This window comes from Ambystoma mexicanum, chromosome 1q (genome assembly GCF_040938575.1).
Source record: "Ambystoma mexicanum isolate Mex_15411 chromosome 1q, UKY_AmexF1_1, whole genome shotgun sequence".
NCBI classification, from domain to species: domain Eukaryota; kingdom Metazoa; phylum Chordata; class Amphibia; order Caudata; family Ambystomatidae; genus Ambystoma; species Ambystoma mexicanum.
Genome location: NC_090922.1, coordinates 268129493 through 268151364, shown reverse-complemented (window position 1 = coordinate 268151364; position 21872 = coordinate 268129493). Strand labels below are relative to the sequence as shown.

The 21872-nt window shown below is 44.1% G+C and overlaps 1 protein-coding gene across 1 annotated transcript in view; it reads left to right on the top strand.

Annotated features, from left to right (window-relative positions):
- The window catches only part of LOC138527412 (arylamine N-acetyltransferase, pineal gland isozyme NAT-10-like), a 117539-nt gene extending 96460 nt beyond the window's left edge, over nucleotides 1–21079 (top strand). Inside the window, exons 2-3 of the mRNA XM_069638525.1 lie at nucleotides 5305–5498; nucleotides 16216–21079. Coding sequence (XP_069494626.1) covers nucleotides 16224–17096 — 873 coding nt within the window. The 5' untranslated portion in view covers nucleotides 5305–5498; nucleotides 16216–16223 and the 3' untranslated portion in view covers nucleotides 17097–21079. The remainder of the gene's footprint in view (nucleotides 1–5304; nucleotides 5499–16215) is intronic.
- The last annotated feature ends 793 nt before the right edge of the window (nucleotides 21080–21872 follow it).

The following is a 21872-nucleotide window of genomic DNA, read 5'->3' as shown; positions in this document are numbered from 1 at the left end:
TAAATGTCATTTTGTTACATTTTTCTTTGTTTAAAATAAACTTGCTATTTTCAAGCAAGCAGCTAGCACACTGATTCCAGACTCTAAACCATTAACTTTAAATAGTTACAACCTAGGTTACTCTTGATAGCAGGTCACTCAGATTTCAGACATTAGATCTTACTGGTACAAGTTTACAGTTTTAATGCAGGCTTTTGAAACAGTCATTCAGGCGGCTGAGGGTACTGCGCCCAGATTTTGACAGATTTCAAAGGCAGGCAAACTTGTGCTGTGGGTGTTTTGATGACGAATTCAGCTTTCCAGGATATTGCAATTTGACAAGGATTTCTTGAATTCAGGAATTCAGTAAAATGTGACACTCAGCAAGAAGATTGGATGTTTGTGGGTGTTTTGGACCAGCATTTTGTATTTTTAGCAACCAAGAAAAGATTTAAAATGCAAGGTTTCGGATTTCTTTCAGCACGCACTGCTTTTCATGCAGTCTCCATTTTTACTTGTCGGGCAGCCGAGTGACATGTTTCAGGAGTGCGGTCTCTGTTCCACCACTGACAAAAATGCATGGTAGATTTGGCAGATTTGGCAGCCATCTTTCTGTACTTTGTAGAGCGCAAATTCCATAGGTTTTGGCGTGTATAGGGGTTTTGCAGCCATTTTGAAGATTCTGGTACTACCAGGACACATGGATGCCGCAGGGCAGAGCCTAAGTGGGTTAATACATCGCACAGCCCCCTTACATTTGGGTGGGGGGTCCACCCCCCTTTCCATTGGTCTAGTGTGCCCCCCAACCCCACAACAACCCCACCAAAAAAGTGCATTTTCTTTTATTATTATTTTGTTTTGCCCCTGCCCTAGGGGCAGATGGGCACATTACTGTGCCCATCTTCCCCCAGGCGGTTGAGAGGGGGTAAGGGCCACCCCCTTTCCATTGTAAAGTTCCCTGGTGGCCCTCTCCCCCATCCCAAAAGAATGGGGGCATCTCATGTAGCCTAGCAATCTGCCCCCAGGGAAGGCTACATGAGATGCCCCCATCCATTTGGGCTGGGGGGAGAGGCCCACCCCCTTTCCATTCCTAACAAATCCCTGGTGGTCTAGTGATCCCCACCCCCACAAAACAACAGCTTCATATGTTTTCTTTTTTTGCCATTTCCCTAGGGGCAGATGGGCACATTAGTGTGCCCATCTGCCCCCATGGTGGGCAAAATGTTCTGCCCCATGCTTTAGGGGCCGGGGGGAGAGGGCCCCTTCCACTTTAAAAACAGATCCTTGGTGGTCTAGTGACATTGCTGGACGCGGATTTAGCGATCAGCACCCAGCAATGCTTCAAGGAAGGTGTTGTTGGAAAGGGGAGAGTCTCACCTTTCCAACGACATCTCCCTCAATCAAAATGGCAGAGAAATGCCAGAGATCGAAGGAGGAACTCGCCTTCTGGCTAGTGCGGTCAAATTTACATTCAGTGTCGCTGAATGGAAATCCAACCCCCGGGCCGTGAGGAGGAACGTCCTACTCACATAGCCCCGGGGTTATATTTCAGATTTGTGCGATCGCTGCTTTGCAGCAATCGCATAAAGAGAAGTGCCAAAAAGGATGAGCCATCTCGTCCTTGGCATTGCAAACATATTGCTATGGACGAGATAGCTCGTCCTTTGCACTTAAGGCGTTAAAATAGTAGGCCGTGCCTACTTTGTGCATGTTGGGGTCCCTGGATCTATCTTTACCCCCCACATACCCAAGTCCCAATTTTTTGATTTCCCCTCTATCGCCCTTCTTTTTCACCACTAACTTCGTCAATTCTAAACAGACCTTGGGTTTGTGCAACATCCATAGGGGAAACGGCACTCAGTCGACATTGTCCACAATCCGTAGCGCCTCCACCCCCAGATGCATCACTAACCTATCAGCATGAAACCCAAAAGTCCTCCCTCTTCTCTCGCAGCCTTCACCTTTTTACACATGCATCCAGTTAACCTCCAGGCACTTTGATACTGGTGCCACTCACTAAAGGAGTGGCACTTCAACCAATATGTAACACACAATTCCACCCTTCGAGGCAAAGGCAACACCCCTGCCAAAACCTGCATGGATTCAGTAGGTGACAAACTTACTGTGCCTGTCACAATTCTCAATGCCCTTGTCTGGCCTCTATCCAGTGAACCAGGCTGAGTCTTTCTGTAGCTAGGCTGCAGTTGAACCCTGTACTCCAACACACTACTAACCATTCCAATATACAGCAGTCTCTTGCTCTTTTGACATCCCCCACTCACGCCCCGACACCGCCCATAGCAGATTTAGGCATGCTTTATATTTCGCTACCATCGTGTCCACCCGTGTATTCCAATGTAAACGCTCAAGCAGTGTGCAATGTCCACCACCTTGTTCATTCGGACTGTACCATCTGTGAATATTCCTTAGTTAATAGGGGTGAACGCACTCTGCAAGTAGGAGCCCATTGGTTGACCTACAGATGGGAGGACATTTTCTAATAAAGGTGGAGACCAAATATACTGTGGTTTTGTGAGTTTTAAAAGGTGTCCGCTGCTTTCTCACTAAGATTTCTTCCATGTGCTAAAAGCACATTGCATGGAAGTAGGACTATATGACATCTCTAATTGTAGAGGGGCCAGCTCTGCACCTAAGGAGTTACTCCATGCAGAGAAGCAAAAGGGGAAATGAAAGAGTAACTTAAACAAAATCTGGCAGTGTAGTTTTTTCCAAATACCAATACACATAATGGTGCCAAGGTCGAAGCCTTGCAAAAGTGTGCCACATGAAGGCCTTGAAGATCTCGGGCCTGTCTTTAATGACGGCCTCGAAGTAGCTAATCAAAGTGACACAGCAGTTGTTAAAAAATAAAAGAAAGATTGCATGGGCAGCTGTGAAATTCTACCAGTGTGTACGTTGCTGGTAAATTCTGATAGAATTGCCTAGCTCTAGACAAGGGGCTGTCCTCAAAAGGTTGAAACAATTAACCATTCTGCGGTTGCCAACCAAAATGACACTCAACTTTACCCCTCACTTCTCTAAACTCACCAAACCTCACTCCTCTAAATAAAAAATCACCCCTTCTTAACCAACAGAATCCACTCCACCTCATGCATTTCTACCACTCACCCAGGCTCGCACCACCCTGCCTCTCACTCACCTGCCTTTGTCGCACCAACCCTCATACCTATCTAATACATGCACTAAACAATCTCACCCCTCAAATCACACTCTTCTATACCACAAGCCATCAACTCAACCTCACCCTACAGCACCCACCCAACCTCATCCCTCTCTACACAAACTCACACCTAACTTATCAACCTCACCCCTCTATGCCCCCACTCAACCACATCAGGATGTCCCCATCTGCCCCTCACCAGCCCTCCCTACAACAACCCTCTCTCAAAGGCACCATCCCAATGCCTCTCTACGCCTTTCACCCTACCCCAAACCTATCCATCCTCCGCTCGCTTACCTTACCCACCACTCTACACCCCAACCCACCATCTGGATTCCTCCCTACCTTATTCCTCTCTACTGTACCCCCTGCCCAACCACCAGTCACACACACTACCCCAGCTCTCCCTACCCGATCTCATCCATCATACCCCAACCCCTGTAACCATTTTCTACCCCACCCCTCTCTATCCCTCACCCTCCCTACCTCAACACTCTACCCACAGCCGTGCCCATTACCACCCACCCTCCCAGTTTAACTCTCTCTCTACCCCACTCAGACTAGCTACCTAAACCCTCTATTACCTTACCAACCTCATCCTTGCCCACATCTGGTCACGCCACACACACACACACTACTAGCTCACCCATGCCTAACATGCACACACCTGCTCCCTCTCACCCTCACAGAGGCCCAATATCATGCTTATACACGAAAAGTGTCATATCTATAAGTGAGTGTTTGCTGGCACGTAACCTTAGTAATAGAAACGGTGAAAATATGTCCATACACTGAAGTGAACACAGGCAAATCTACTATGACTTTGAGCAGTGTTATGGGTGTGCAACATTTAACCAAATAAGCTTTATTTGCTGGCAGGCGTGCAACGCCATTAAGCTAATCGGGCTTCAGCCCCCCTCCCCAAATGTGACCTGAGGAGCGGGGCTGAAGCCCGATTAGCTGGATGGCGTTGCACGCCATACTTTTCTGTTAGTCAGAGAGGGGAAAGAAGCCTTTCCTGAAACCAGCGACTTTCATGGTTTACTGTGTTTGTGCTGAAAAATGTATTTGCACCAACGCAGCAAAACTTTAAAGCTGCTAGTTTCAAGAAAGGCTTCCCTCACCTCTCTGCCTAACAAAAATCAAATGGACACATCAGCCCCCTCCCCACGGATGTGTGCGAACATATGTTCGTTCACATCTGAGGGGAAGGGGCTGGGGTGCACAATTGTTTTTGGTTAGGCAGAGGAACGAGGAAAGCTTTTTCTGAAACTAGCAGTGCATATTAGCTCATTGTGTATGTATGTATGCATGTGTGTAAGGAATCTGGATGTAATGTATGTGTGAGTGTATGTGGATGAGAGGATGATGTGTGGGGGGATGGGTGTGCATGTAAATGAGCGAGTGTATGGTAAATGGGATGTTTAAATGATTGAGTGAATGTGTAATTGTGTGTGTGCCTATGTGTAATGCTGGGCTGCTACCATTTGATACTTGGGCACCATGCTAGACAACCCTTTGGGTGGAACGTAGAGGGTGGTGCCTCCATGTGTGCCACGCCCATTTTCTAAATCGGCCCCTCCCATCACCAGTTGCCCCTCCCCCACTTAAATGTAGGTTTCATTGCACCCCTGATTGCTGGGAATGTAAGTATTTTCCTCGTTCTTGTCTCTAAACGTAAAACACAATGAACTGCAAGCGCCAAAACTGTTTGGATTGTCTACACTATTAAGATTGCTCTGGGTGATCATTTCACTACCAAGGGATGATTTCAATACTGTGCATTTGTATTTGGAATATCCTAGACCTATTGATTTCATATCTATACTTTTGACATTGATGCTAGTGACCGTCACTTTGTCAGCTGTGTCCTAGGTTCCACAGTCACCTCTAGCTGTTTTAGTCTGACTGATATAGATGCATTGCATTGGTGAACATGCCTTCTCATAAATCGTGGTAGTGACATTGGTATGCTTTGGTTATGCAAGAGGTTATGTACTTGCTGAGAGCAATGGAATTGGCTGCATCAAACTGGATGTGTGTGCTGGCCTTCCACAAGTCATGGGCAATAGTTATTGATGTTTATTGCATGTGAGGTAGACTTTAATTCTGAGGATTCTATTCTGTGTTTCATGTTTTATAAGGATGACCATCATAGTAGTCCCTCAAGTGCGTTACTGGACCGAAGGCATACATAGTCTTACACTGGGGAACCAGAAATCACGCAAGGCTGTGTGAGGGCCCACATCAGTGTTCTGGAGGTACCGTTACACCAGAAAATTAAGCCAAGAGAAATACCAGAGGGTGGAAGAGTTGAAGAGGCCCCTGTCTGTGCTTGGTAAGTGCTAGTCTGTTTACTATGTCATGTTGCATTCCTCTCGTAATCTGAATGTGCATCCACATCCAGTGCCCCATGTTGCAGACACTGGTGCAGGGGGTATTGCTTTGTTGGGTGTGAGCAGTCTTATGGTAAACTCTGCGGACTTTGTCGATTGTTTATGTACACATAATGGAATTGCCACCCACCTTCTTTTTGCAGAGGACATGCACACTACCACGCTAGGGATGTGCCCGCCAAGACCTCTGTCAGGGTGCAGGTTGCCTTGCATGTACCCTGGAAACAGTGAGCACATATGTAGATCATGTCAGGGAGACACATTTTCTGTGCCTTGGCAGGTTGGATAATGGGTTATATCATAGGCTATAAGTAACAGCTTGCTGCCCATTGACTTCTGGTAAACCCTATTAACTCTAGTGTTGGTATTTGTGGGGGAGTATACCCAAATTACTTATCCTAAGTAGGGAGGAGTACTGTCAGGTGCCAGTCACATTCATCATGCAATATGCATAAGTAGCAATAGCCTGATGGCTCAGAGCCGCCGTGTGGACTTGCTCATGTGCTCATGGCACCCCCATTCAAAAGCCATGCACTGTGTACTCCTTCCTTCTCAAGTGGATGGCTCACATTTGGTCTGACAATATCTCTGCTGGGCCTGCATATGGGACGCCTGGCTTACTGGGGTCATGGCCGTCTTTCTAGGTAACAGCATTTCGTCTCAGAGGAAGCTGGAGGTCTTATGTGCCAAACACTGCTACACAATAGAGCGTAAGTGTCCAATAAGCATTCAATGTAACATATGCATGTCATATGTCCTAAGGTATCAGCTTGTGTGGTGGTTTCTCCGTTGTGTACAGATCTTACCCAATTAGACTGGCACCATGATCCACATGTCAACATATTCTCTGTGGTAGTGATGTGTGTTAGCGGAATGTGCACGTTAGATAATTAATCTAGATGCCTGTGAGGTGTGTCAGACAATTCCAGGACCTTGCTTAATATTCAGAGGGACCTGCTGAAACTCAACGAGGCATGATTACTTTTAGTTCTTTTCAGTGTGATTTTGAGCAATTCTATCCAGTCGATGTGGATGTCATTAAATCCAACCCAGAGTCGTATATTGAATTCACTGTGACTTAGACTATCTGCTAATACCAGCCCACCAGTGTCTATACACACTCATCTGCCCCTACAAATCCTGTTAACAGAATCTGAGTCTACAGCGCTTAGAAGTGGCAGGGATTTGGCTGGCAGCACTGTAGATGTTTGGGGTATAATTATCAATTGATAACAAGTTAAAAAAATTATACAACTATGTCTGTCGTGATAAGTCTTCTTATTGCCCAGCTTCCTCATTACCACCCTTTGTCATGCCCCCCCCCCGAGTCCTGCAGCAATTAACTGAGACAATGCAACCATTACATCGTCCATTTTGTAATCCTCCATTACAAACCGCATTTCATTCCTACCTTTAAGACTGTACAAGTTCTCATCACCTTCTACACATCCCTGTGACAAACCAGTACTAGCTCCACAATGTCCTCCTTCATATACAATCCCCCTATCACCAGTCCCCTATTTACACCCTCCAAACACACCCAATAATACATCATTGATTGATGCAGCCCTTTCTCATTTCCTGCAACCTCTGGTTCCAGTGAGCCAATGGCCTAGGCCCAGGCCCAATCACTCCAGGACAGAATACCCAGGAGGAGCCTGCGGAGAGTGGTGCAGGAGGAGGGGTTGCACAGTTGAAGTGTGAGGTTGGGGAGGTGCAGCAGCAGCACCCACTGATGGAAGGATCACATGTCTATTATGAAACAAACGAAGCCTTCAGGTGTATCTTTGCATTATTAGTCAGCTATCTTTATTAAGCAAGTATACAAAAGTTAAAGTATTAAAATACATACAAAAACAAAACGTGACTGGTGCAACTGCAACTACAGATGCTTGATAAGCATTCAACAATCAGAAACTCCTCTTGCCTTAAGTGGCCTCATTCCGGGTTTGGAGCTAACCATGGAGTAATTAGCTCCATGGTTGCCTCCGAAACCATCCCAAATCCGGCATGGTGAATGGAGTAATTACCGGTCCATTCCAGGTTTGGAGGGACCGGTAATTCCCCATTCACCTTTTGCCCTTCCCCATTCCCATTTCTGCCCCATACGGCGCAGTGGGAATGGGGAAGGAGGTAATTACGGCACCGTAAATTACGGTACCGTAATTACCTCCGAAGTACATTTGCGGGTCCCGTACTTTACTCCTGCTAAAAGCAGGAGGTAAGGAAGGACCCACAAAGGGACCTCGGAATACAGCGGTAAGGGATTACCAGCATCGCCACCCTTACCGGTGCCGGTAATTCCTTACCTCCAACCTCGGAATGACCCCCACAGAGTTAAATCAGTGACCCATTCAATATTACATCAAAAAGAATCAGTGATTATCACTTCAAGTAGGTAATTAATCCCACAATATATAACTACTTTTCACAAAACATTATAACCAACATGTTTCATTCCTACAATCTTAATGAGCAAATTAAAGGAATTTCTTCAGGGGGAAATAAAACACATTTGCTTTGGGTCTCATGGATACAAATGCAAGATCTCATGAAAGAGATAGATACAATTTAAAAATATCTCCAGAAGGCATGACACGTGTCAAAATTGTTCAACTTCATCTTTGTGAACCAATCTTGTGGCCCAATCTTGTAACCATCTCATAAACGAGATTGAGTAGTTTAAAAATATCTCCAAAAGGTTCAACAAACATCAAAAGTCTTCAATTTCATCTATGTAGCCAAATCTTCTCAACCACTCTGATTGTAGAATGCCTCGTTCGTCGCAGTTTTCTCTCAAACCAGTAAAAATACACGACCAGAAAGAGATGATGATTCATCTCAGCTCAATCGATACCAGCAGGTAACATAGGTCTTCTAAATAACACTGAACAATCATCAGTCTTTTCAGATGGTAGGCTCACATGTCCCCCAAACAAGTCCTAGGAGAGTGGCTGCTGAGGCTCACAAGCATCCCTCGGGTCCACTGTTCAGAAATGTGCTAATTCCCTTCTACCTTAGAGACCCCCAGCTCTTTTGCTGGACTTTAGGCATTTTCATTTTTATCATGGAGAGCGTAAGACGTTTTTCTCACTCTCTCAGGTATTTTTCTGTGATTTGAACTGTGTTTCTTTTGGTTTTGGAGTCTGACAAACTCCATAGGCATGATATTTTTACATGGTGATGCACAGCACCCTCAGTGCAGTGTCACAGAGAAGTCCTTTGGATTTCTACTAAGGTTTCAAATACCTTCTCTTGGATAACTACTGTTTCCAAGAGCAGTGAAGTGAAATTGACTTTACTTGCATTTGTAACTGTATAGATCCAGCACACACTATTTTACAATAGGGTGCTGGAGGGGTTGCTTCGTATCCCCTTTGTCTATCTTCTCATGTAACATTTTTATGTTACCCTTTCTACAATTAATGGCTGGTGGTAGCGGTTTACTTTTTCCTACCATTGTGTGTTTTTACCGCAGGCTGCGTCCGCAGCTGCAGTATTGCACCCATGGGTGCTCCTTTTGTCAAAATGGCCCCAGTCTTCTTTTTTCACCATTTCTTGTTGGAAAGGTCCTTTTTGAGATTTACTCTGCACGCCAAACAAAGTTTGGTCCCTTTGTTCATTTTGTCTTTGGCGGGATTCACCGGTGAAACCCTCCTCTGGCTCCAGCTTGTCTGGCAGGGCAGGAAGCAAGGGAGGATCGCGAAACTCAATGTGATTAGTCTCCTTGGTTACAGGAATGCACCCAAAGGTGATTGGCCGGCTGGCTGTCCTTGGAGGCTGTCTCTGTGTGACAGCTAGGCTGCAAATGAATGAGAGAAACCTGCATAAAAGGCAAGGTCTTTTGCAAGGAAGGCAGAGTTGACCACTAGACGAAGGAATCCAAAGAAGAACTTGGAAGAGAAGCTTGCTGCAACTCCTGGATCATTGTTTTGCCCGGTGAAGCCCTGCTGCAGTGCTGAAGCTCTGAATTCGCCTCAACTAGAGATGCCCTGCAAAGGACGACTTCTCACCTTGGGTTGGTGGGACCAATCGACCCCAAGACGAACTGGACTGGAACCCCTTTCTCTGCTGGCTGTACTTCCATTGCTGCTGCAGGAACCGAGTGCGAGGGGACAGGAACACCAGAAATCGAGTGCATCCTTTTTAAGCAGGACCCAAGCTCCAGGAAGATCTTCAGACTCCCTTGAAGCAGGACTGACCAAGCCTGAGCCACTTCAACAGAGTGCTGGACCCCAGAAGCAAGGAAAGTCAACAAGGTGTCCAAGAACCACGGTGGTGCTATTGCAGAGTAGCTGAAACCACGAAGTGCAGCTGATCTGAACTTTGCCAATTGCTGCTGCCAACCTTTGAATCGTAGTGCAGGAGTCTCCAGACGTCCTCCCTCTTGTCTCCACGACTGAGGCCCAGGAACACAGGATCTGCAGGACCTACAACATGAACAGAAGCCAGCTGGAAGCATTTCTTCAGACCTAAGTTACTGTAAACTAAAGGGTACCTACCTCCTAGCTGTGCAGCTTGCTTGCTCTCAGTTGAGACTTGCATTGGCTGCCCTTTGCAGAGTTGCTTGCATCCTTGCCTCCACAAGCCTCCCAGCTTGTGGCCCAATAGTGATTTCTTTTTCAACACGACTTTCTATAACATTGTGCAAGACTTTTTACTCACCGTCAAGAAGTGCCTCAGCTCCCCTAGACTTTATTCAAGTAACATTGGCTGTCCTGGCTCCCTGCAGACTATTCTAACCTCTGACTTTGTGCTTTAACTATCCCTCCAAAAAGTAATACATTACTTGTAAAGCTGGGAAAGCGTTAATTTGCATTGTATTGGGGGGAGGGGGTTCAAAGGTGCTTACCTGATTGAGAAACTTGTTTACCATTGTTTCCTTCCCTAACCTTTCCCTGTTGCCAGAACTTCAGTACTACCTTTTAAGTGTGAAAAGTGATATATTAATGTCCACAGTGTCCTAACTATTGAAGTCATCTGACTGTGTAGGATGTGTCTGTGTGCCATGACAAAAGGGTATCTACTTACTAAAAGGAACTGAAGGAGTGTATTATTTAAGTGTATTTTATTGTTGCCAATTGCTCCCTTCTGAAGAAGGCTTATTTTAAAAACTGACTGTTACATTAATAAATAATAATTAAGATGAGAGAAAACTTGAGTATATGTGTTATTTTAATACCTGTCACTGTGAACCTCTATGTTACAACCCTACAGCTCACATTGAGATAAGCCTGGCTGCTCAGTCACTCTACCAACTTGTGTAGTACAGACTTATACCAAAGGTTGGGTTACCTATTGCCAAGAGGACAAGGCTGGTGTAGTCTCCCACAGGGTTACTACATACAATCTTGCCTAACAAGAGTAGAGAAGGAGCCAAGTACCACCACCCAGAGTGTGAGACATGTGCGATACCACTAAGAATACCGATACCACAGAGAATCCTCGAAGCAAGGTTCCCATTGAGAAAACCATACTTGCGTACGAGAAAGTATGATGCCATTTGAATTAAATCCCGGAAGAAGCAGAGCAAGTGGATGGCCAAGACAAATGGTGACTTCATACAGAGTCGAGCTGACGTACATTGAAGAGATGAAGAGACAAGAGAATGCAGATATTCTATAAGGCATCAAAATAGTATCAAGGATAAGTGACATCTTGGGACCAAGGTGAAGAAGCTTATGCCACAGAACTGATGAAGATATCAAGCCAGTTTACACGTGTACAGATGCAGAGAAACGCAAGCAGGCAAAGTTTTCTTGAGGCTAGCTTTGTAGTGAATAGATTGCGGCATGCGCCAACATTTACAAATATGCATAAGTGAGTAAAGATTGGATGTTTCCACTACAAACTATAGGCAGAGCTGGGCTAGAAAAGGAAGGCCTCTTTTTCCAGTATGTCGCAGTAAGAAAACAAATTAATTACCAAGTGAATCTAAGAAAGGCGAGGTTGGATGAGCCATGAAGCCAAGCCAAGAAGCCACGTTCTTATCAGGCTGGAGTGAGCAGACATTCGATACAAATCATGTGAAAGAACAAAACTCTGGTTCAGAAGGCATGAACCAAACAAGGAAGATGTCAAAGGTCTATTAGAAAATAGTATTTTTAATACACGAGAGGCTCGATTTTGTGGTCTGAAGTCACGTGGAAGGATGAAGTTGGATGAACAAGATGGTCACACCTACGCATGAGGGCAGAGCGTGCGTTCACTCCCCAAATTCTCCAGAGCTAAGAACACTCCCAAACACAAGTTCAAAGTCTTAATTGGCAGCCGACCACTGAGGTGATGATAGATGCATATGCTAATTGGTTCAAAGCTATGGTCAAGATGAGCTCACCAGTGCCTGGGAGCCCAGCCTGCATGCTGCTATCGTAGGTGGAAAAGTACTGACGGAGGTTAGAGTGCCAACCAACTGTAGGGGACCACGTAATCGGGGGTCCTATAGTTTGTGTAGCCAATGAAACGTTGTGTATTTAGTGACGTTCATAGAGACCTGAAACCAGTTACTTTCTTTCACTGTCCCATACTAGTATAGAACATATATTTGGATATTCCCTTCGACCCTATCACTTGCTTCACTAGGTTTTGTAGTTTGCCACATAGCATGACGTTAGTAAATACGTAAGTTGCCGTCACCTATGCTGATTTTTTGCTATAAAAGAAGGCTTTTTTCTAAGATGCATTGAGAAAATTTGCGCTCAGACATCCGTTGATGTCCGTTGTACTCCCTGTTTTAGATAATTGATATTAAAACAGTTATGCTTTTTGCCAACTACTTGAGTATTTTCGATTATTGATGTATGAATAAAGTCTGCATCCCCATCCATCTCAAGGGTATTGCTACTCATCTTAAAGGGCTAGAAGTCACCCAGTTCTCAAGTGTTACCTCTCTTCAGGACATTTTGCCCAGTGTCCCTCTCCTCCTGCACTGCGGAACACCTATGTTCGACATGACTTCCTTGCAGACAAATGGCCTACCATAGACCTAACATGAGACTGCATAATGTGCTGGCAGCACCTCGTGCCCCAATCCAGCCAAATGTGCCAACATCAGCTGCCCCCATCCTACAGCTTTCTGGGATCTGGCAGATGACACAAAGACTGTTCCTACTACTTGGAGGCACTGGCGAGGACCTCTACCACCAGCTGCTGGGCTTCATGCAGACTGCCTGAGTGGCCATCAACGTTGGGATACAGGAAGTGGTAGTGGAGGTTAGGAATAAGGGGAAATATAGGCTGCAGCAGTAAGGGAGACAGGTCAGGTGGCAGCTCAACAGCCTAAGGAGGCAGCAGGGGTGTTTGGGGAGGCAGTCTGGGGTCCAGGGAAGGAAGCAAGGAGTCTAAGGGAAAGTATTGCAGGGGTGAGTGCTGAAATGCATGAGGAGAAAAAGACTGATTGTGGCATTCAACAACATCTTTCAATGGCAGAGACAGACTCTACCCATGCAAAATCTCTCAATTTCATTCCCCCTATTGGCGAGTCTGATCCTCAAGTGGCAATGGTTGGTTTTGAAAAAGATAAGCATACCCCTCCACCCTAAGGCTTTATTCCTTATAAGGGTTCCTCTAATCTTCATCTGCTTGGTAGAACACAATGCAAAAAGATCAACAGCTTCACACTGGCTGAGAGAATGATAGATGTTTTCCAGTCCATGAGCATGAGCTTCCACACATCACAAGATTCTAGGTTCAAGTAAAACCCAGTAATTCCTAGTGTTGCTAAGCACTGTTTTCAATTCAATCACAAATACACAACATGTACTTCATCAAGTGACTTGAGTATAATGTATTCATCCATAAGATTCTCTAGGGTGTACTGTTAGTTTCTAGGCTATTGTGTTTATATGGTAATACATTGGTAATCGGCCACAAGGTTTCACTTTGTTGACCATGTATGAATTCACTATCCCCTTAAATGGCTGTTGATAGTAGCTTCAATGAGGGGTGGGTGTTACTTGTAAAACCAGGCCTATAGGTCGGCCACACCTGTGTGACCAAGGACAGTGTGACCTGTCCAGGAACCACTACAGAGGATGGTTGAAGAGACCATAGGAGAGTGAAGAGGCATCAGAATGGATGCCTCTATGGGATTTCTGCCTCTGGAAGCTATGACGTGGGCTGAGAGGTCTTCCCCAAGGCCTTATAACAGACTAATGCCCCTTGACCAGTCATGTGGCACTCCTCAGTGCCTGAAGAGGATGCAGCCAAGATGGAGAGAAGACTGCAGCTTCCTGGGTATGCGCAGAGTATCATCAAGGGTCTGCCCCCTCACACCAGTCTCCTCATAGCCTGAGGACTTCATGCATCACAAGAAGATCAGATCACGTGACGCATCAGGTGCCTACCCCACAGTGCCTCGTACATGATAAAGGGAAAGCCATGTAGAGCTAGGACAGTGTAGCCTCATTGGCAAGCTGTTCCCCTGGTAACCAGAGTGAAGCTAGTCCCACAGCGCACAGGCAGTGCCATGGTTGAAGTACCGTAAGCGCCATTCCAGTGTCAGAGGAAAAAGGAATGAGATGGGTGTAGGCTCCCTGATGCAGCAGGGAACTCTGAGTGCTCCAAGCTGCAGAAGGAAGCTCTCTGAGTGCTCCCCACAGGGGAAATGAGTACCTGGAAATGCAAATGTCAAACAACAATTTGAATCTGCCCTGGGCTTCAGTATTACACGCTGAGGAGGTGTCACCTAAAATGGATGTACGGTTTAGAGGAATACCCTCCAGAAAGTGATTAAAGTTACATTGAGGTCAGTCAGCGAGTGTCTCAATGGTGCTAACCTACACAGGAACCAATCTGGGAGACGGTTCCAGAAAAGCCCAATGGTAGAGTAGGGTATATGAGTTAAACAGGCCTACTCATATAGACTGAAATGACACCCAAAACCCAAGACAAGTTTCCACATACAAAAGAATACAGGAATACACAAATAAATTAAAATAAATCATACTAATGGAGTACCACATCCTGGGGATTCATTGAAGTTTGCAGACAGGTTCCTGGATTTGTGGTTCTTAAGGATACTTTCAGGGAGAGAATTGCCCCGGCAGTCTGCAGCCTTGCTTGGGCTATTTAGTTATCTTTGCTGTTTGTAGATGTCCACTAGTGGAGCAAAGCTCAGGCCAGTGTTGTGCTTTTCATCATGTCTGCCCCCAGGATTCCTCCATGAGATAGAAGTAATGGGGATGGGATGAAACATATAACTACTGGTATGTATCCCCAGATTAGTTTTCTCTAGAGTCTTGGATTATGTAAATTAGATTGAGTAACGGGGTTGCAATGAAAAAATATGACACCTTACGGTTTGTATGCAATAGAAAAGTGAAATACAGTCTCTGCCTAGGGACTAGAAGAGAGTTACTTTTGGTGTGTTTATTTCACAGGTGCTAACTTGATTTTATAACGTACATGTGAATCTATGTTTGTAGATATTAATCTCTTTACCCTCTACAGATACACCCATGAGCAGGTGCTTGGTGTCCTGGAATCGTTGGTTGTGTTTCTTGAGGAACATGTGAACACCTCACTGGGGACACAGTAGCCATCTCCTTTGCACACCTTGCCCTGCAGGTTTTCATAATGTGTATTCCCATTGGAGCAGGATCGGATGCCCATACTGGTGGCCCTGCCAACCACCATGTCAAGGAACACCTGGGCCACTCTTCCTTTTAAAAAACAAATCTATCTGCACCATTAAACTCTGTGACCTGGCTTGAGTATAAATTGGCTAGTTTTCTTTAGCAAGGAAACGTCTGATATTGAGTTGAAAGGGTGATTGCTTCTCTCTGTTGATGTGGGAGAACTATGTTGGCTCTTTACATCTTTTGGCATTGCCCTTTTAAGTTTGAAACACCTTGCTAACCTTTAAAGCCTTTTGAAAAAGATGGATTTTTTTTTGTTTGAAATGCATTAAAATATTATAGTTATTTCAGAAAAAAACATCATTTTCAGTACTATTTTTATTTTAATTCCTAGTTCATATTCATTATGGTAATCTAATGTTTGGATTGGTTAGTAAATGCTGACAAATAACCTTTACAGCTTTTTACTGACCAATCACTTATTTTGAAGTAAAATTATGCATAACATTTATCAAATAATCTAATCTTTTAAAAATATTCCAAAAAACTTTATATTTTGTAAAAAAGTAATAAATATATTTTAGAATGTTTACCAATTTTTATTGAGGCAGTCTATGGATTTTTACATTGCAACTCACCAAGGTGAAGAAAATATTAATTTAGTTCCCCTGGATTCTAAACCACTACTTTTTCAACTTTTTTAAGTCTGGCGGTAAAATCTTTCATACCCTTAACTGGAATAAGAACTTGGTTTGAAAGACTAATGCATGTGTTTATGGGGAGGAAGTGGTTATTGGTCTCTAGCAACCAGTGCCGTCAATAGCATCTTGAATATTTTTATGACAGATCAGGCCCCTTTAATATACAACTTTATATCTCACTAAGACATGATTAAGAATCTTGTTTACAGTGCTACAAATGTGTATATCTAATCATGTAAATTTTCTCTATGTTGTTTATGGAAGTAAACTGTTAATCGTGATAACTAATAACAACTGAATATCAACTAAAATGCACAAAGTTATATTCTTGCGGCTGAATGTTCCATGTAATGCAACTGTTTATTCCATGTCTCCCACAGGAACAAGAATGAATTTGGAAGAATATTTCTCCAGAATCCATTTCAAACGATCCTCTGAAACATGTGACTATCCAACTTTAAAGGAAATCCTTCAGAAACATATCAGGGCAGTTCCATTTGAAAGCCTCAGCATCCAGTGTGGGGAAGCCATTGAGCTTGACATAGAAGCAATATACAACAAAATTGTGCATAAAAGGCGTGGAGGATGGTGTTGCGAACAAAATCATCTCTTGTTTTGGGTACTTAAGACAATGAGATACGAGGTCACAATGCTTGGAGCCAACGTTTACCTTCCACTGCAAGAAATCTATAGTCCCAACATGAGTCACGTTATGTTGAAAGTGGTTGTCGATGGACAACCATACATAGTTGATGCTGGCTTTGGTGCCTCTTACCAAATGTGGGAACCTGTGGAGATGATATCAGGAAAAGACCAGCCTCAGGTTCCTGGCATTTTCCGCTTGACAGAAGTCAACGGAGTGTGGCATTTTGGCAAAGTCAGACGGAGGCAGTATGTTCCCAATCAAAGCTTCATTAATACTGATCTTTTGGATATAGCTGGATACAGAAACATTTACTCTTTCACCCTCGTAGATAGAACAATTGAGGATTTCCATCCCATGTGTATTTATCTCCAGACTTCAGAGGATTCGTTATTTAAAAAGAAATCCATCTGCACCCTTCAACTCAATGATGGTGTTAGAGCATTAGTTGGCTGGACTTTAGCAGAAACAAAATACAACTACAAAGATAATATGGACCTGGTGGAATTCACAAATGTTAAGAATGAAGAAGTCCCCAAGGTTCTAAGAGATAAATTTAATTTGGTCCTAGAAAAAGGATTTGTACCAGTGAACACCAGTGCTTTTTATAAACTTTAGACCGTCACACAGAAAACAACCTAAAACAAGGCTTTCATTACGATCCACATTTTGTTTAACATCTTTTTGTTTAGGAAGGAAAATGATTGAACACTATCTTTCTAACTATTCCCTAAATATAATATATACATAGTTAAATCAAATTTTGATATATTGCAGACAGCTGACATAATTATGTGAAAATCCATAAAATGCTTCTACGTCATTACACAAATATTAGCCATCAAACACATGTATAACAAGCCATGAAAACAGCCTAATAATACCTTCAAAGAGTATATTTTCCACTATGGAGTTTATACTATATTCAATTCAGCAATCCCCATTTAGTTCAAATAAACAGCAGGAGTGCTGGCTACATATCTTTTTCTTAATTTCAGTGATTCTGGTATAAAGCAGCTTTGGAGCACCTAGCAAGCAGCTGAATATTGCAAAAGCTGTGAAAAAAAGTAGGCCACCTCATCCTCATGTCCGGTTACACAACAGCTATAGTCACTCAACCGGGCATGAGCTGCATAGCCGACACATAACCTGCACCTATCTTCCAACGCCGTTTGTCCAAAGACCTGGTGCCTGCAATCAAAGGGCATTGGTGCAATGAAGGCAGACATAAACAATTCAATATCACACAGGTCATGGCCATGTTTCTGCAAATATAAGCTAGTGCACAAGAAATCCAGGCTCCTCTGAGCACAAGGACTCCAGCTGGTTCAAAAGAGACAACACAGTCTGAAATAAAATACAGAGGCACTGCATCCCACATGTCCCAACATAATATGAGTGAAGGCCAGACCTAGGACACAATCACGATGATGTTCCATCCTGCACCTGCCATGGGGCTGTACCTAGATATGTGGGTAGTCTGGCATTGCAAGTAGAAGATGCAGGTTAACACATGTGGTCGCCTTAGAGCAGTTACACCTACAATGTTTAGCCCACCCATGACACTCGAAGATATATGTTTGTAAACCTCCACTGCACTTATACCTGCTTAAATTGGCCATTGTAACGCACAGTGGTTACAGGCAGGTATCCTTGATATTGGGCTTTTTAGACTGCTTTAGTTAGAGTTTGTAGAACGTGGAAGATATGTAGTAGGACTATAATGGGAACCTGTCTATTGCGCCCAGAGAATCCCATTAGCCTAGTTTCTGTGGTAGCCTGTCTGTCCCACCTAGAAGATGTTCGAGGACAACCAGTATATTGCACTTGGTAGACATAAGGGTAGCCTGTCCATAGTGCCTCGAAAAGTCCACAAAGGTATCTGGCTTTTTCTTCCCTACAGAAGATTGGATGACACAGTGACATCAGAGATAAGTTCCACCTGAGCTTAAGGTTTGTATAAATGAACCACTTCGATGGACATCTGCCGCAGGCACGGCTATCCATCCATGCACTCTAGAATGCAGCTATGACTATGACAAATTTGGTCTACCTGGTCACATAACCGCCTTGCACTGAAACACCAGAGTTGCCTTAACACCTCTGACATTAGAATACCGTGACAACTTACGACAAATTCGTTCTATCAGGGTACATATCGAGTCTCCTGCAATAGCGCTCTGTCATGACCTCCCTCAGCACCTGCCCATGTGCTTGACCTCTTGGGTTGCTTACTGGAGCCTAGCCAGCCCTCCTAAATCCTAATCTTGACCAAATGCACACACACATCTTAAGCCTCCTCTTAGAACTTTCCCATACCTGGACTTTGGTCCCTTTCCTACCACAAAGAGCGTTGAGGCCATTCAAATGGGAAAAGGTGCTATATAAATGACAATACACAATACAATACTACAATACAATACCTTCTGCTCTGTCTCACTTAGTCCAAGCTGTCTGCTATTTCTCCCTGTGGCCTCCTATTACCATGTCCACGTGCACTCCTCTTTGCAGGTACCCTCTCTCCATCTTTCAGTTGATTCACCACTGCATAAGTCTCCACACATGTTTCAGACACAAGCCCATATGCTAAAAGCCCCCCATACCCTAAAATGTGTTGAAATGTGCTGCCTCCATCTCTAATTTCAAGCACCACCCATTCACAACAGGCTACTCAGCCACAGAAAATAAGGAGGGCTCAAGTCGAGGGTACACGCGGGTGGACGGCGACCACCCACTATTTTCAGAGGGTGGACGCCGTCCCCCCTGGGTATTTTTTTTAGAGGCCATTAATGGATTTATAGCAATAAGAAACATCCATTATTTTATTTTTGTAATCTTCCGTTGCGGAACTCAAACCACGCTCCCCAGGTTAGCAGGCCGGGGGTCTTCAGCACTGTTCCATCCCTGCATCTGATGAAATAGCCGCCGACAACCACAATCTTAAAGCAGACAGGCCAGGCCTGGATCTGCAGAGTAACAAAGGCTTACTTAATTTCATTGGCTGTTTAGCAGCCAATGAAATTTGTTAATACCATTGAGCGGGTGCAGTGGCACGAGAGCCGGTAGTGGAGTTCATTTGGCATGCCTGGTCTAATTACTATCTAGCAGTTTTATTTCCCTTTTTTCCACATGCAGCAATATACAGACTGCTATGAGTGGGACCTCCTACGGCAGCAGTTCAAAGGTAACCCTGGAAACGCATGTTTTTCAGTTACAACTTGTGATGTTTCACGTAAAAGCTCCTTTTAAAACACGTGCCAGTTTGTATTGCTCATCGTAGCAGATGACAAGTGCGAGATGACACGTGCAAAGGTGGAATGCTGCTGAAACCTTGGAACGCTTCTGAAACCTGACCGTCCGTGCCACGCGTGCCCCTCAACTCGCCCCAGCGAATACAGTGTGCAGCCGGCTATGAATGCCGATGGCGTTATGCATGCTTGGATCAGTAACACATTTTTCAAAATGAGCTGTGGTGGATTTCAAGCCTAGTTGTCTTTGTTTTATATTTTACTAAAACCAGAAATGCAGAAAAGGTGAGAAAATACCTCTATATGTGAACTTTTACTTAACATAACCTTTGAGTGCAGACACGTCGTTCTGAGTATTAAGTATGCAGTGGGCTTATTTTCCCATTTATTTAGACTTCATTTCGGTCCAGCAGGCCTGAAAAAACGTCATGAAAATGTAATGCTTTCCAATTAAAAATACAATGATGTTATGTTATTCGATAAGCCCAGCCAGCGATGGCTTTCAAAACCATGACCCTGCAGCCTCTGACATTTTGCACACTGGCTAAAATTGTGATTACAATGATCCTGTAAAACGCTCATCACCATCTGCCCAGCGAATCATTTCCCCACATCTCAACACATTTATGAGGACCCATATTAATCCAATTATAGAAATACTAAGTGTATTTTGGCTTATCTCCCCTGGAGTGAGGCATTCACTCTAGAGGAAAACTCTTGATAAACATGTACATCAGCACTATAGCGAGCAGAATATGTGCTGAAGAAAGCAGCGAGCCTGTTGTGAATCTTGCAACCCAAACATACGCATGTTTGAACAAATTCTCACTGGAATGTGTGCTGCAACTGCATTGATAATGATGTGTTATTTATATAGCGCCTTAATCCAAAGCGCTTTACAGAGCACATATTTACATACAATATATACAATGATGCAGGCAGGTGGTACGCAGCCTAGGGCACATAACGAAGGATCTATCAAGTATCTATCAAGTAGCACTAATACATTTTAGCAACAAATATATTCATTCTTCACCACTGTCAGCGGGTCTATTAAGTGGCGTGAACATATGCCAATGTCTTAAAGCTTGACGCAGTGTTCTATTCATTTTTATTTTCTATTTTTGCATGCATAAAATGTGCCGAACAAGCCCCAAAAGGCATTAGATTATTCTGCGTTGAGAGATGTAGGAAAAACACAATAGGCCTGATTCACAGAAGCGTTTTATAATGGAACAATCCCATAGGAAAACGCTCTGTGAATCGGGCCCAATGTAGTTGTGACATGTATTACATAATGTGAAAAACACAAAACCTAAAATGTTAAATAAAATAAATCTGTCTGCAGGAGAAGAGGCCCTGGTGCTATTGGAGTGGAAAATGCACATTATAATTGTTGTTTGCCCTATCCAGTGCCTTCTGTGGACGCCTTATGGTGACCATGGATGCCAACTTCACAAATGTATTGTTGGCGCCGCGGGGTGGGGAAGAGTGTACATTCACCAAAATGACATCAGGAGCAGATGTGACACTGCATGCACATTGACCCACTGATGGCATCTTAGGAACTTTTGTCATATGACCATAGACCCAGATGGCATCACAGGAATTGACATCACTTCTTCTTATACACAATAAAGAGTTAAATAAACCAGGGTCAGAGAGTCAGTGGATGGCCTACACAGGAGCCACCAGCCCATAATCAACAGATAGGTTTCGTTAACATGGAAAGCCACCCACACTGGGCTACCCTCATAGGAGGTAATGGGGTTTTTAGAAGAAAGAAGCCATAACACTTTTGCACTGAATAACGGCAGGATCAGCGGTATGTGCTCTACTTTTGCCAAATTTAAAAGTTGAGTTGTGAACCCACTCCATGCCGGCTGGTCATTGCTGGTTAGGTGGTGGAGTGCTCAGTGTTCTGAACAGATAGAGCACATGTCAAAGGAGGCATGCCTTCTGCCCTCATCTGAACAACATTGTCCCAAGTTGCTTTGCCTGCACTGCAAGTTTAGAGAGGAGGAGCTCATGGAACAACAGGCTCTGCTTGCAGCTTTGCATTCACATCACTGTTATTGAACAGGAATGTGTGTGTCCATGTAACTCCCCACCATGGATCTGACATCCCAGGGCTAGAACAAATAAC